The sequence below is a fragment of the Neomonachus schauinslandi genome, chromosome 10 (genome assembly GCF_002201575.2).
Source record: "Neomonachus schauinslandi chromosome 10, ASM220157v2, whole genome shotgun sequence".
Lineage (NCBI taxonomy): Eukaryota > Metazoa > Chordata > Mammalia > Carnivora > Phocidae > Neomonachus > Neomonachus schauinslandi.
In genome coordinates this window covers 36270790-36287708 of record NC_058412.1, presented here as the reverse complement: position 1 = coordinate 36287708, position 16919 = coordinate 36270790, and the positions used below count along the sequence as shown (strand labels likewise).

Below are 16919 nucleotides of genomic sequence, written 5' to 3'. Positions count from 1 at the left end.
ATTTGTCTGTCTTTTTAATTATAGACATCCTAGTAGATGTGAAGTAGTATCTCATTGTTTTGGTTTGCATTTCCCTGATGGCTAATGATGTTGAGCATCTTTCATGTGCTTATAGGCCATTTGTAAGTCTTCTTTGGAGAAATGTCTATCCTATGTTTATTTTAAAATTGGGTTATCTTACTAAATTGTATTCTTTGTGTATTCTTTATACTAAGTCCATTAACAGATAAATGATTTGCAAAAATTTCTCCCATTCTTTGTGTTGTCTTTCACTTTCTGATGGTATCTTTGAAGCACAAGAGTTTTTAATTTTGATGAAGTCCAGTTCATCTATTTTTTTCTTTAATTGCTGTGCTTTGGTGTCATATCTCATTGCCTAACCCATGGTCCTAACCCATTTACACCTATGTTTTCTTCCAGGAGGTTTATAGTTTTAGCACTTATGTTTAGTTCTGTGGTCCACTTAGAGTTAATTTCTGTGAATGATATAAGGAAGCTGTCCAGCTTTATTCTTTTGCGTGTGGTCTATAAGTATCACAGCACCATTTTCTGAAAAGACTACTTGGTTCCCATCGAACTGTCTTGGCATTCTGTGGTCACTTGACCATTACTGTGAGGGGTTATTTCTGGATCACATCAGAACCATTTACATGTTGTTCTCTCACTTGACCTCATTTTCTCTTACTTTCTAAAGCTGAGTGCCTCCCCTTTCTTCCATTTTCCTGGTTAATTTGTATTAATCCTTCAGGTCCTGTTGTAAGTTTTACTTCTTTAGAGATTCCTAATAATTCTTCAGCTCCTAATTGAAATTAGGCTCTTAAAAAATAATACTTCAGGGCGCCTGGGTGGCTCAGTTGGTTGGGCGACTGCCTTCGGCTCAGGTCATGATCCTGGAGTCCCGGGATCAAGTCCCGCATCGGGCTCCCTGCTCAGCGGGGAGTCTGCTTCTGCCTCTGAACCTCTCTCCTCTCGTGTTCTCTCTCTCATTCTCTCTCTCTCAGATAAATAAATAAAATCTTTAAAAAAAATAAATAATAATACTTCATATTACTTTGTGCTTTTTCAATATGCTGCTTTTCAATAATATATTTATTTGTATATTTTTACCTCAACACTTTTTTTCCTCTATTAGGGAGCTTGCATCGTGAGAGTAAGGACTGTTGTCTCGTTAGTTTGCTGTTGTATTCTTGGTGCTTCTCACTGTGCCTGTCAATAAAAGTACTTACTGAAAGTACTGGCAGGCAGTACTTTATTTAAGACTGCACAGGTAGTGACTTATATTTCATTTTACTTTCTACCTTTAGGGTCATGAAATGACAAGCATTGGACTGCTCCTTGGTGTTTCTGCTGCTAAACTAGGCACCATGGATATGTCAATTACCCGGCTTCTTAGCATTCACATTCCTGCCCTCTTACCCCCAACGTCCACAGAGCTTGATGTTCCTCATAATGTCCAAGTGGCTGCAGTGGTTGGCATCGGCCTCGTATATCAAGGGACGGCTCACAGGCATACTGCGGAAGTCCTGTTGGCTGAAATAGGTATGGCATTAATAGTGCTATGTCTTCATAAGCATACATTGCCCACTCCACAGGAACCAAAGTAAAAACAATAGTAAAAATCACAAAAATTAAGGAAAAATAGTAGCTTTTGTTAGAATGTTCTGATGCTAATTTAAAAAAATAGTGTAAGTAATATTTTCCAAGACTGATATTAGTGTGCAGGTTATTAATCTGCATGTTTATTTGGCCAGCCCATTGTTGAGCTCCAGAGATCCTATTTAATGCAGTAACCTGTGTTTTTTTTTTTTTTTTAAAGATTTTATTTATTTATTTGAGAGAGAGAATGAGAGGGGGGAGGGTCAGAGAGAGAGGCAGACTCCCTGCTGAGCAGGGAGCCCGACGTGGGACTCGATCCCGGGACTCCAGGATCATGACCTGAGCCGAAGGCAGTCGCTTAACCGACTGAGCCACCCAGGCACCCCATAACCTGTGGTTTTAATCACAAGTGAGAGTGCTGTTTATCCGCTTTGTCTTTACTAGGCAGTATCTAGCAGTGATCTGCACTTGAAATGCAAAGTTGATTACTTTGATCCCTAGAAACAGTGTTCATTCTGTTAGACAATTACTACTTTCAAGAGAATGGAAGTGACTGACCCTTACTTTTCCTCCTTTACGTGCTGGTGGGTGTGTTGGTAATGAAATGCATTTTCTCTGTTTTTAATTGAGTCTAAACCTTTTGGAAATGTGTCTTATGTATTGTTATCTTTTTCTGACAAATGGAAATGCTATTGGCATTATTAATATGTTCACTAATTTAGACACATAATTCCATGTCTTGTTCTATCCTATTTCAGGATATATTGTTGAAGATATGTTTTTCTCTGGAATGATTCTATTAGTTAGCTGTTGCCACAATAATGCTATCTAACAACCACAAAATTGGCCCGGCATCTCCGCTTTAGGTCGTAGGTCTGCAGATATGCTGCTCTGGCTCTTGTTCCAGATGATTTATTCTGAGGCCCAGGCTAGAGGATGTGCTTGTTTTATGGTGGTAACAGAAGGTCAAGAGGGAGAACCAAATAATGCAAGCACATTTCAGGCCTTTGCTTACATTATGCCAGTTAAGATCCCCGGTCAAAGCTAGTCACATGTTCAAGTCCGCCATAAGGCTCTGTCAAGGGTATGGATGTATATATATGAGCACTGTAGGGCAGTGAAAAATTGACACCAACAATTTAATCTACTACAATGATGAAATAAATTATTCACAAAACTGAAATTTTTCTGTTACCAAAATATGTAATAGTATAAGTTGGTCTGAGAAACATTTATTCAGAAGATACTCAAGAGTGGCTTTTAAAGCTTATTCATCTGCAAGGTGATTTATAGCACACCTCTTTCATGTTGTATATAGAGGATTTCATCTAGATTCATATGCATATGCTCTTTTATATCATTATAGTCAGAATGTACATACTATTTTTATATTGCCCTTTCCATATATCATTGTCATAAGTGTTTTTTAAAATTAATTTCATATTGTGTCATATCTCATCGAAATGGTGTTCTGTAAATTGCCTGTTTTCTAATTTTCAGGACTTTTTTAGTTTGTTTCTAATTCTTTGCTATTATATATAAATATTACTTCTGTGTAATATTGGTTACTTCTGTATAATATTTCTTTTTCCTTTTTTTTTTTTTTTTTTAATTTTTTCCTGTGTGTAAAATCCCGGGAGTGTGAAATTTGTTTTGGACAGAGGGGTCTTTATGTGTATTTGCTGCCCTAGAGGTAGAATTAGAATCTGGGGGTGCTTTTTAAAAGTATGAGTTAAGTGAAAACATAATATTTAGCTTAAAAACTTAGGGTCCTTCCTGTCCATTATTAGTATTTGAACAGTGGATTGGAAATAGCAAAACAAAAAACAAAATGCAAGAGATTAAAAATTAAAACATTTTTGAGTGCCCTTCCTTTAAAAAATTTTTCTATTTCTTGATAATTTTTTTCCCTAGAATATCAGTTTTACTTTAAGAACGGGGAACATGTGAACACATCCTTTTTATACTAAACCACTAAAAATGTTCAAAAATAAAACAGATTTTTATATTTTAAGACAATCAAGAAATATCTTACATGTAAAGATATATACTTCTAGGAGATCCCACAGACTCCCTGGTGTATCAGGGAGTCTTTTCCTTTGACTTTTCCTTTCATTGAGACAACTTTTACACTTGATCTTAGCCAAAAGGCCGAGAAGCGATTATTGAGACAACTTTTAGAAATACTATATTAAATCATTATCTCCTATTTTCAGTTTTTCTCGTGTGTATACTTGAAGTGGTCAAATAGTTTTGTTTTGTTTTGTTTTGTTTTTAATAAAACCCGATTCCATTGTGTCTAAAAGTCAATCCTTTCAAATTGGTACATTAAAGGAACCATTTTGGGCTTTGCTTTATAGTAAACCAACAGTTGTGCATACCATTTGTGATAATGTCATATCTTTCTGAGTGGGGTTGTATTGACTAAATGGTTCTTATGCAACTTACTAGAAAGCTAATTCTAAAATTTATGGTAGAATTTTAAGAGGCCAGTAGGCCAGCTTGAACTGTGTTATTTTCTATTTTATAGGACGGCCCCCTGGTCCTGAAATGGAATACTGCACTGACAGGGAGTCTTACTCTTTAGCTGCCGGCTTGGCTCTGGGCATGGTTTGCTTGGGGGTAAGCATTCTCTGTGCCTTCAGATGCTTCGGTTATGACATCTGCATGTTGAGACAAATGATCTTGACACTTAACTCTGAATACCACTCTGCCTTACTGTGACTTAACCTGCTTCTCAGCTTTTTTTTCTTTCTGGATATTTTTCAAAAAGTGCTAGATTTGGAAATGGAGAGAATTTGTAGTGAAGAGTGGGGCTTAAAAGTTTTTATCCCCCTGGCTTAGATGTAAATGTTCAGGGAATGAAATATCTTGAAGAATTAAAGACGTAAGATGAGGTGATAGCCCCCTCAGACAGAAAAAAGAAAATTGTGTATGATGGGGAGCTTTAAGTGTCTATAGTAGTTGCTAGAGATAAACCGTGACCTTCTTTTGGCGTCTTGGTATTCACTGGGATCTCAGAATGTTGTCACAGTAGTATTTGCTTTGTAACAATACAGTATCACTTTGTTCCATCTTTAATCACATCCATGAGACATAGTGTAGAATTATCAGAAACATTTGATCAAATGACTGAGTTACCTGGAATGTGGGTTCCTTAAGAACCACCAATACAGTGTTATACTGAAACTAAATTATAAAAAGAAAGTTCACTGTCTGTTAGGTTTTTGATTCTTCACACTTGACACATGAACTAAAGAAGCAGATGGTACAATGGAAAAGCAGCATACTGGGGATTGGGACATTGATTTGGTTCTGACCAGTGAGTCATGTCCTTTAACTACAGTATTATCTAGTGGCTAAGCAACTCCATGGATTGTTTTATATCCTTGTTTATATCCAACCCTGCCAATTACTAGCTTTGTAACCTTGGGCTTTGTGTGTGCCTCACCTTCCTTATCTGTAAAATAGTAGCTATTTGGTAGAATTGTCATATTAGGTAAATTAATTCATGTTAAACACACAGAATAGTACCTGAAACAGTAAGTGTTCAATAAGTTTATATTACACTTATTGTTGCTAAAATAGTTCATAGATACAATAATGAAAGGACTCAGATGTTTGTAGTTCAAGTTTCATTTATATACCTAATATTTTCTTTTATTGTTAGTAATTAACTGTATTTTGAAGCCTTTATTTTGTGAAATGAAAGTATTAACTTGAACATGTAAGTATTGTAATTCTTTTTTTTTTTTTAAGATTTATTTCTTATTTTAGAGGGAGAGAAAGCGTGTGCACTAGTGTGCTCAGGGGGAGGGACAGAGGTAGAGGGAGAGAGAGAATCTCCAGCATACTCCCTGCTGAGCATGAGCCCAATGTGGGGCTTGATCTCACAACCCTGAGATCATGACCTGAGCCGAAATCAAGAGTTGGACGCTCAATCTACTGAGCCACCCAGGTGCCCCTAAGTATTGTAATTCTTAATGTGAATAATTATTAGTTATTTAGAATAATATAATAATATAATAGTTATTTTAATTTAATTTTAATTTAAAAAACCCAAAATACCTTGCTTGAAGTTAGTTCATTCTTTTATTTGTCATGGGTATGTGTTATGAATCTTAATCCATAAGATTTCCTTTCATATGTTTGTTATTTCATTTTCCAGCATGGCAGTAATTTGATAGGTATGTCTGATCTCAATGTGCCTGAGCAGCTTTATCAGTACATGGTTGGAGGTCATAGGCGCTTTCAAGCAGGAATGCATAGGGAGAAGCATAAATCTCCAAGTTATCAAATCAAAGTAAGTCCAAAATAAAGCAACAGATCAAAATTCTGGAAGCTAAGGAGTTAATTTGGAAATAGTGATTTTCTTACCAACATTTGTAATCTGTTAATTTTAAGCATAGGCTAATATTCAGAAGAATTTGTAATAATTCAGAATTTTTTTTACATAAACTTTTTTTTTGATAGGAAGGAGATACCATAAATGTGGATGTAACTTGTCCAGGTGCCACTCTAGCTTTGGCTATGATCTACTTAAAAACCAATAACAGGTATCACATCCCCCCTCTTCACCCCTTGCCATGATAGTGTGACGTCCTTTCTGACCTCAGTATAGTAAAACTAAATTATCTTAATGTGTTTATTTTCCTTGTACTGGATTAACCTGATTTTTATTCTCTCCAGTACTCAAGTTATACAGATTTTTATCTAGAAACAATATATTTTGCTGTTTTAATCTTTGACAATATAATTGCCAATCTTTATTTATTTTTGTTTTATAGTTGATGTCACTGACAATCAGAAAATGCCCAAATTCCTTTTCATGAATTATGCATGTTATTTGAGGATTGGTTAAGTCAGAATCACGTAACATTATTCTATTCTTGGTTGCCATTTATAAAAATGATTTCTGCTTAGTTCAAGAACTTGCCTAATAATCATACCAGCTTCCTTCCCAACTCCCAGTAATTAGTGCTGGACGCTTAAAAGTAGACTTTTGGCATTTATTCTTTTACATTTTACATAGAAGAGTAAGTTGGTAGGAGACATTAAACTATATTTTAAATTTTAAGTCTTTTAAGTTAAAAAATATTTTAAGATTCAAGAATTTTTTCAGTATTGTGAATTTCTCTTGTTAGAAAAAGTGAATGTATGTGAAATTAACAAAATGGTTAAAAACAGGTATTTTTCATCTGTTTTGATGAATGTGTTATGTTAGTGCTTTTTGGTAATGGAGATGATTCAGTGAACAAAACAAAACTTAAAAATATCTGTTTTCATAAAGCATATGTTGTCATAGGACAGACATTAATACATGACAAATACTGTATTAGAGGGTATAAAGTACTATGGAAAGCAAATAGGGTAGTGGATAGAGTGGGGAGAAGTGTTTTGAAACCTGTCTTGGGATTCCTGATTTTTTTGTTCTCTAGTTGAGCAATAATGCCTACTGATATCCTCCACCAACAGATCTATTGCAGATTGGCTTCGTGCTCCTGACACCATGTATTTGCTAGACTTTGTGAAGCCAGAATTTCTCTTGCTTAGGGTATGGTACTTTGTAATTTTTTATTTCTGCTACCATTAGGAGTCTGTTTGTGTTTCTCAAGTTTAGCTTGTGAATATAAATGTTTCTATAGGGGAGCCTTTTACTATTAATCCATCATCTAGATGTAATTGATAGTATTCTTTTGATATTTCCCAAATGTACCTTGTAGGAATGCCAGGAAACACAACCATGTTGCTATATAATGCTAGGAGTTGACATTTCAACTTCTTACATTATTCAACAAGCAGTAAGTGACTAGGGCTGCTTTATTTTACATTCTTTCATTATTAAGGATGCAGCATTACTATTAAGGGTATAATTAATGACTATTTGACATAATTGCCTATATTTTCCCTTTATTCTTCAATGTTTAAACTTGTAAGTTTTTAGCATATGAAAGCTTTTAAGTTATAAAGACAGTGCTAAGATTCTTTGTGATTTTTCTTTTATGAAGCAAGTGTTTAAAAGTCCTTCAAACTTTAATAACAATTAACTCAGTTGTAGGGTTTTTTTGTGTGTTAAAATCTAAACTTCAATTTATTTTAATGAGTTTAGCTTAGGTTGATATTAATTGCCATCAGTTGGGAACTGATTTTTACATTATTTAATATGATCATTGTTATAAAATCTATGAACTTTGCCTACTCTAATTGATTTTTTCTCTGTTACATTTTTAAGACACTTGCTCGATGCCTGATTCTGTGGGATGATATTTTACCAAATTCCAAGTGGGTTGATAGCAATGTTCCTCAAGTGAGTACATATAATAAACATTGTTGTATCTTTAGTGGCATAAATTACAGTTTCTTGTGGGATTTTACAAAACCCTGTAAAATACTTTTTTTAATAAAGGCAATATTGATAATTATAGTATTCTTGAAAACATGGGAACTTCAAGATTGTGTGCTGACCACAGACCACAGTCTTCTCTTTTGGCCTCAGATCCTGAGAAATTGTAGTATTAAAAATTAAATATACTGGGCGCCTGGGTGGCTCAGTTGGTTAAGCGACTGCCTTCGGCTCAGGTCATGATCCTGGAGTCCCAGGATCGAGTCCCGCATCGGGTTCCCTGCTCAGCAGGGAGTCTGCTTCTCCCTCTGACCCTCCTCCCTCTCATGCTCTCTCTCTATCATTCTCTCTCTCTCAATAAATAAAAATCTTTAAAAAAAAAAATTAAATATACCAAAGTACCTTAAAAAAGTATTTTTGATGTTTTTATCCTAATTAAGCTGACCTTTATGGCACAGACTAGGACCTGCCCTCAGGCCAGAAGCCATGAAAAAGGAAACTTACCCACTAGTTTTCCCGTCTTCTAAGTGTCACCTCTCCTCTAGAGACTGCTTGCTTTTGTTTGATCTCTAGTGCCTTTAGGTCAAGGATTGGGGAACTATGATCCACCTGTTTTTATAAGTAAAGTTTTACCAGAACACAGCCATGTCATTCATTTACTTATTACATATAGCTGCTTTTGTGTTACAACAGCAGAAATCAGGAGTTGCTTTAGATACTATATGGTCTACAACCCAGAAATGTTTACTCTTTGGCCCTTTAAGGAAAAGTTTGCTGACCCATGCCATGATAATTAATTTTTATATTTTGCCCAGAGTGTATACTTGTTTTCTGCAAGAGAGTCAGTCTGATAGTTTATTCATCCATTACCTGAACTCCTAGATATATTTGTATTTGTTTGATTCTTCCAGTTTGTTAACCATTAATGTGAAACAGGTGAGGAAGAGTTGTTTTAATTGACTCTGCCATTTGTCACCAGAATTTTATCGCCTAGCACATCTGGATGTCAGAGATGTCACTTCTTTCTGAAAGTGCCCTTTAAAATCTATATTGTAGTATAAAATTATACTTTTCCCCCCATTCCTTCATTCAGTACATATTTGTTGATCTTCTGTAAATGACCTCTGTAAATGCTAAACTCTAGGCTATATTTAACATGCATCTGAAATATGGACTGTCCTCAAGAAACTCTAGTACATTTACTAAGTTTAGTTTACAAAGTTAAGCATGTACACAAATGACTGTATTCTAGAACAGAAAGGGAAGATCCATGTCAGAGATCTCTTTTTAACTTTTGTGGACATGTGGTCCTTGGACTTTTAATTTATAGTTATCTTTCTGGTACTTCTTTTACTTCAGACTTAATATTTTTAAATTTGGCCTTGTTTATATCAGGGATCCCCAAATACATATACCAAGTTTACAGTTCTGTTCATTGATACTTCCTATCACTCTCCACTTCTCCTAGTTTTCACCCACTCATCTCATTGATTCTGTAGCAAGGCCCGTTGTAGGGTACAACCTAGTGTTAAAAGAGATATTAAAAAGGTCACTTTGTAAACTGCTTTTTTGTTTGTTTGGACTTAAGGCACATCTAAAATAACAACAACTAACGTCTTCATAGCACTTTTTCCTTCATTACAAGTGTTACTATACAACCTTGTGTTATGCTCTTAGGCAGTGCTGTACTGTGACTTGTTCAAGTATTGCCCTCAGTGCATGGGTGGGAACAATGTGCTATTGTTTGTTACCAGTGTGTCTGTGCATCCATTAGACTGAACGCCTCAAAGTCAGCTACTGTGTCTTTTCCATCTTTCCTTCCTAGCAGCTAGCACTTAGTAGCTAGAGGTACTGTTACACTGTTACAGTGTACTCTTAATTGAAAGAAGGCAGACTGGGGGTCCAGAGTCACCCAGCTATTAAAAGCTGGGGTAAAACTAAAACTAGCTAGTAGGACTTCAGATCTTAAGAGTTTTGCATTGTACCTGTACAAGACAGAGGAGTTTGGTGGTCTTTCCTTGTTCATTTCCTGGATGTTTTACCTTGCCCTTAAAGGATTACATTTCTCCCGTTGATTACTCCTTATATTTTTGATTTTTTTTTTTTAAACTTTAGGAGACCATAGGAAAGATGACAAGGACCAGATTGAGGAGGAGTTCTCCCTCTCCTCCCCCAGTTATTTACAACCCAGGTTCTTAGTGGTGCTTTTTAATGGTTTATGATCAAGTATAGTGTTATAGTACACAGATTAATGATGATGGTGATGATAGCAGCTAACACTTAAGACTTACTATGTAGCAGGCATTAATTTTAAGAGCCTTGAGTAGATTGAGTCTTCTAACTCTCATGGGAACCAAGAAGGTAGGCATTTACTGTGCTCATTTTACAGACGAGACACAGAGCGGTCAAGAAAATTGCTCGTTGTCACAGAGCCAGTGTGGGCCCTGCTGAACCTAGGCCTTAAGCTCCAGTTTTAAAGATAAAAGGAGCTTATAAATGCCTGCTGTCAAAATAGAAATATTCCATTCCTATATAATGTTATAATAAACACTTTATATAAATGTTATAATTAGGTTATCTATGTATATATAAATTACTCACTTTGGAGTTATATCAGTTTTTCAGAATGTCACTCAATTTCTGAGTAAATAACATTCAAAATTAAAAATAAAGTCTGTAGAGGAAGGAAGAAGGATGGAAGTAGTTATCAGCCTGTATTACACAGCCAGCATAATTGCTTACCTCATTGAGATTATCAAAGAGAAAAGGTATTTCAAGTTTTTTGATTTGGTGATTTCAGTACATAAGAAGATTGGGTCATAAGTGAGTTTGGAATATTTATTGGTTTATTATAGAAAGCATCCTGAAATATTACTCTTCTAAAGAGTCTTCTAAAAGATTATAAGAAGAATTTTTAAAATTTAATTTTAAGTTACTTAATTAAATGATTTAATTGGGTAATTTAAATCAAATTTAATTTTGATAAAGTTTTATTTACTACTTACACTATAAGGAAAGCAATGGGTTTCTAAACAGTAGTTATAGATTAACATATTGATGGTTTGTTTATTTTTTTTAAGATTTTATTTATTTATTTGACAGAGACAGTGAGAGAGGGAACACAAGCAGGGGGAGTGGGAGAGGGAGAAGCAGGCTTCCTGCTGAGCAGAGCCCGACGTGGGGCTCGATCCCAGGACCCTGGGATTGTGACCTGAGCCGCAGGCAGACTAACTGAGCCACCCAGGCGCCCCTAACATATTGATGGTTTAGTTTAGCTTGGGTAACTAATCTAGTGACTAACCTTACTCTGGTAGGCGTAAGGCTAAAAATATCTCATGAATAAGAAGTATCTCATGAATAAGAACTCTGATTAGAGTTCTTTCCGGTTGCTTTTTTCCCCCTCCCTACTGCTTTCCCATATACTTGCTCCAGCCCTATTCTGTAGTCATCTTTGCATTTCAGTTCACTGGTATGAAATAATATCACCCTGTTACTGACTCAGAATACACTTCAGTCCTCCAGTTCGTACACATTCAGTCCTATTCAGTCATTGTTGGGTCCATCTTAGGTTTGAAATTAGATTGCATTCAATGTGATTAAAATATATGTCTTTGAATAAAATGGTTTATTATATATAATTGTGGCCACGAAAAGCAGTATGTTCTTTTTCTTTTCTTTTTTTTTTTTTGGTGAAGGGTCCTGGGGGGAGGGCAGAGGGAGAGGGAGAGAATCTGAAGCAGGCTTTATGCCCAGTGCGGAGCCCTGTGCAGGGCTTGATATCACAACCCTGAGCTCATGACCTGAGCAGAAGATTGGGTGGTTAACCAACTGAACCACCCAGGTGCCCCAAAAGCAGTATGTTATTTTTCAAATCATTTAATATTTGTAACTTGAATATTAATGTCCAGGTATTCTTGCTTTCTCTCTTGCAGATTATAAGAGAAAATAGTATCTCTCTCAGTGAAATTGAGTTGCCTTGCTCAGAGGATTTGAATTTGGAAACTTTGTCGTAAGTCAGGAAATATGTAAATCAAATGAGCTAACGTAGCATCTCTCATGGATAAATAGAAATATACTGTGTGGGAAAAGTGCTGTCCTTGATTTGAGTAATTCTGAATCCCCCATGTTTCTAACTGTTGCTTATCAGATGCTCACAGAGTTGATTTTTTCGTTGTTTTTTGTTTAGGTCTCTGAAGTGTAGAGCTCTTGCCCTCAGAAAACAGTGTCAGAGATTTAACTTGTACATATTCCTCTTTTATCCTTTTCATTAAAAAATTTGGCAGTTATTTTAAAAAATTATCTTCTTGCTGTGTGTGAAACATGCAATCAAGAGGCACACTTTATCAGTAGGGCTACATGGTCCTTCTGCTGAAGAAATCTGCTGATGGAATAGAGGCACAGTTGAGCATTCCCAGAAGAATACAAACTAGTTTTGAGAACAGGAATATTTATTATTTTTGCCCCCAGAAAATAGTAATAATGAATTTTAAAGCAAAATAATGGCAGTTTTAAATTTCTTGTAATCTGTTTTCAGGCAAGCACATGTCTACATAATTGCAGGAGCCTGTTTGTCTCTGGGTTTTCGATTTGCTGGCTCAGAAAACTTATCAGCATTTAATTGTTTGGTAAGAAGGATCTTAGTTTACTCTGTTCTCTTTTTTAAAGTGTTGATATGCTTCTTTTAACCTTAAGACTTTTTTCTTTTGTTTTTCCAGCATAAATTTGCAAAAGATTTTATGACTTATTTGTCTGCACCTAATGCTTCTGTAGTAAGTCTTTTTATGATCATTCTCCTTGGGAATAAAATTGAACTTAAAGAAAATTCACTGATAATTCAGTTACTTATGTGTTGTTAAGTATCTCTACAGTTTGTTTGAATTTAGAATGGGAGATTTGAAGTTTTGACTCATCTTTGTTTTTGTGTTCTGAGGTATTAATTAGGTGGAAGTATGCTGACGCTTGAAGGATGTACAGGTCTCTAATTCTTGTGATAGCAAAAACCATATCCTTCATGGATTGTCATACCCTATGCCACTCTGTCTCAGGACTGATTATTGGTAACTCTTTTTTTAAAAAAAAAAATTAGCGCTTAGTAAAAATGCAATTCCTTTTGAGGCATTGCTGCTCTAATGACAGGAGATTGTAAGATTTTATTTCGTGATAAAACCACACAGATTTGTGCAACATTATGTATAATATGAGAAAACTGGAAAATCAAGAAGTCTGAAAGTAGGTACATTTGATTATTGGGTATCTGGACATTGTTGTACAATGGAGCTATCAAACTTGTGTAAGAATTTTTATGAGTAAAGATTGTTTATATATAATAGATTTAAAAAGTTAAAAATATCATGTATAATAATATCACAATTTCATTTGAAAAAAAATTCGTAAGATACAGGAAAAGATTTAGGGAAAGGCTAAATATTTATGGCAGTTCTCTTTGGGTGTTAGTATTCCAAGGAATTGTTATTTCCTTTTGATATTTATTTTCTGAATTTTCTACATAACTTACATATCATAATCAGAGAAAATTTTTGTTTTTACAGATTTTTTAAAGTTGTATTTATAGTCTAATACTGCAGTTGTAGTATGTCGTCTTTTTTGCATTTCCAGACAGGTCCTTACAACCTAGAAACCTGCCTGAGTGTGGTGCTGCTCTCTCTTGCCATGGTAATGGCTGGCTCGGGGAACCTAAAGGTTTTGCAGCTTTGTCGCTTCTTACACATGAAAACAGGTGGTGAAATGAACTATGGTTTCCACTTAGCCCATCACATGGCCCTTGGACTTCTCTTTCTGGGAGGAGGAAGGTAAATGAATATATATTTTCTGTTTAATGAAACGATCTCATGAACAAGATCTATAAGTGATTTATTTTGGTTTTGAAGATACTTGAAAATTTTTGATCCTGCCTATCTATTAGCATATCGGGGAGCATTGTTACACTTTAAAAGGGCTTTTTTTTTTAAGTTTAGCCATCAGTTTATGCCTTGCTTAGTAGAGTTACCATCCTCGCTGTATATTTGCAGAAGAGTTGGTACTCAGTTCTTCAGTGCATCACCTCTTGTTCCCCACTGTTTAATGACTTTGACCTTCTACTGAACTACTCTCTCATAAAGGTTATGAACAGTATTGGTCATCAAGTCCTGAGAGTTTCTTAGTTTTCCCCTTCTTTGCTCTCTTTCCAGCATCTGTCATTCCTGACCACCTCTTCTTTTTATAAGACTTCCCTGTAGACTACCATGTAGATAAGAACTCAGAATACCTGTCTCTAGCCCTGCTGTGCCTCTCCTGTTAACTATTACTTCACTTCTACCCAAAGATAATCACTATTTAGTCTCCTAACACCTTGGACTGGCTTTGCCTGTTTTTGAAATTCAAATGGAATCATACACTGTGTATTATTTCATACTTACAGTTGACCCTTGACCAGCATGGTTTGAACTGTGTAGGTCCGCTTACACACTGTTGTTTTGGTCAAACACAGTACAGTCCTGTAAATATATTTTGTCTTCCTTCATTTTCCTAGTATTTTCTTTTCTGTAGCTTACTTTATTATAAGAGTACACCATATAGTACATATAACATACAAAATATGTGTTTATCTACTGTTTATGTTACCGGTAAGGCTTCCAGTCAACAGTAGGCTATTAGTTAAGCTTTGGGGAAGTCGTAAGTTATTCATAGACTTTTGACTGTGCAGGGTGATTGGTACCTCTAACCCTGACATTGTTCAGGGGCCAACTGTACTTCTTTAGCTCAACATTATTTGAGATTCATCTGTGTGGCATGTAGCAATGATCTATTCCTGTTTCTTGCTGTTGAATTCCATTGTATGATTATACCACAGTTATCGATCTACTCTGCTTGTGATGGCTGTGTTGTTTCTAGTTTGGGGCTGTTATGAATATTCTTGTACATGTCTTTGATTTTGTTGTATATAGATCTATGTGTGGATCTGTGAGTGTGTATGTATGCTTAACTTCTGTAGATAATACCGTCGGTGCTCCAAATATACCCATCAGTGTTGTATGCCGTTCCAGTTGCTCCCCATCCTTCTCAACACTTGTTTTATTGTTAGTCTTTTTAATTTTGCCATCTGGTAGTAGTTGTGGTTTTAGTTTCCATTTCTCTGAATAATGATATTTAGCACCTTTTATATCCTTAATGCCTAACTGGGAATCTCCTTTTGTGATGTCTGAGTCTCCTGCTACCCATTTTCATATTGGCTTATTTATGTAAAAATTTTATTTGTGGGGGCACCTGGGTGGCTCAGTCGTTAAGCGTCTGCCTTCGGCTCAGGTCATGGTCCCAGGGTCCTGGGATCGAGCCCCGCATCGGGCTCCCTGCTCCGTGGGAAGCCTGCTTCTCCCTCTCCCACTCCCCCTGCTTGTGTTCCCTCTCTCGCTGTGTCTCTCTCTGTCAAATAAATAAATAAAATTAAAAAAAAAATTTTATTTGTGGTAATATACACATAACATAAAATTTATCTTCTTAATCATCTCTGAATGTGCAGTTCAGTAGTAGTAAGTGTATTCACCAATCGCCAGAATTTTTCACCTTGCAGAATTGAAGTTCTGTCCCCTTTAAACAGCAGCTCCTTCTTGCCCCCTTCCCCCAGCCCCTGACAGTATCTGTTCTACTCTCTGTTTCTATTCGTCTGACTGTTCTGTATTGGTTTATCATTATAATCCTGAACCCTTTGTCACTCTTATGTGTTGTACTTACCTTGTCCTGCTGTGTGGTTCACCTTTTAACTCTCTTAATGGTGTCTTTTGATGAACAAAGTTATTAACATTTTTCTTTTATGGTTTGTACGTTTTGTCCTTCTGATGAAATATTTCCTTACCCCCCGCCCCCAAATGAAGATACTCTCTTTATTTTTCACAAGTTTTTTAGCTTTTCCATTCACATTTAGATATAAAATCTACCTGTACCTGATTTTTCTGTATGATTTTTTGATAATTGATGCCCCACTATTATTGAAAAGTTTATCTTTTCTCCACTGTTCTGCAATACCATTTTTAGTATAAATTAAGTGTCCATATACGTACATTTATTTCTGGGCCATTCTGTTCAGCTGGTCTAGTTTTCTATACTTGCATAGTATCACATCCTTAATAATTGTAGCTTTATAATAAGTCTTGATGTTAGGTAGAATAAATCTTCCAAACTGGGATTTCTTCTTCAAAAGTGTGTTTTTCTGTTCTTGGCTCCTTGAATTTTTGTGTAAAAACTGGAATTTGTGTATGATTTTCCACACTAAATGACCTGATAAAATACTGATGAGAATTGCATTGAGTCTATATATTGGTTTGGGAGGAATTGAAATCTGTTATAATACTGAGTCTTTCAATCTGTGAATATGGTGTATTGTTTCATTTATTTAACTTTAGTTTATGTGACCTTGGTCAACTGATAGAATTTCTACAAGTCATATAGTTTTATTTTCCTCTCTTCTGTAAGACTGAATTAAATATTGGAGCTCACCTTTCTAGAAGTATAAAAAGTAAGGATTATCAGAAAGGTGTGCTTTCTCTTTTAACAGGTTTTGTACAATTGTTCTTTCTTTCATTCAGTATTTTATTTATTTTGATAGAGAGACAGTGAGAGAGGGAGCACAAGCAGGGGGAGTGGGAGAGGGAGAAGCAGGCTTCCCGCAGAGCAGGGAGCCTGATGCGGGGCTTGATCCCAGGACCCTGGGATCATGACCTGAGCCGAAGGTAAACGCTTAATGACTGAGCCATCCAGATGCCCCAAATTGTTCTTTCTTTAATTGTTTAGAATTAAGAATGGTTAAGGAAATCTTAATATGAAAATTCTTCTTATTTATGATTTTTGAAAACTTATTTTCCTTTCCAAATAAACCCCTGCATCTCTCTTGTTCTCGTACTCTTTTTTTAAAATTTCAATTCCAGTATACTCAATCTTATTCAATCTTATTTTTCATTGTTTTATACTGTGACCGTATTTCCTCTGC

At 35.6% G+C, this 16919-nt stretch overlaps 1 protein-coding gene across 1 annotated transcript in view; it reads left to right on the top strand.

The window, feature by feature from the left end:
* Nucleotides 1-16919, top strand: part of ANAPC1 (anaphase promoting complex subunit 1) — an 89197-nt gene that overhangs the window by 49143 nt on the left and 23135 nt on the right. The window contains exons 29-38 of the mRNA XM_021697340.1: nt 1305-1539; nt 4127-4218; nt 5765-5899; nt 6070-6152; nt 7072-7150; nt 7829-7903; nt 11872-11948; nt 12474-12564; nt 12655-12708; nt 13556-13749. Of these exons, the coding sequence (XP_021553015.1) occupies nt 1305-1539; nt 4127-4218; nt 5765-5899; nt 6070-6152; nt 7072-7150; nt 7829-7903; nt 11872-11948; nt 12474-12564; nt 12655-12708; nt 13556-13749 (1115 nt within the window). The remainder of the gene's footprint in view (nt 1-1304; nt 1540-4126; nt 4219-5764; nt 5900-6069; nt 6153-7071; nt 7151-7828; nt 7904-11871; nt 11949-12473; nt 12565-12654; nt 12709-13555; nt 13750-16919) is intronic.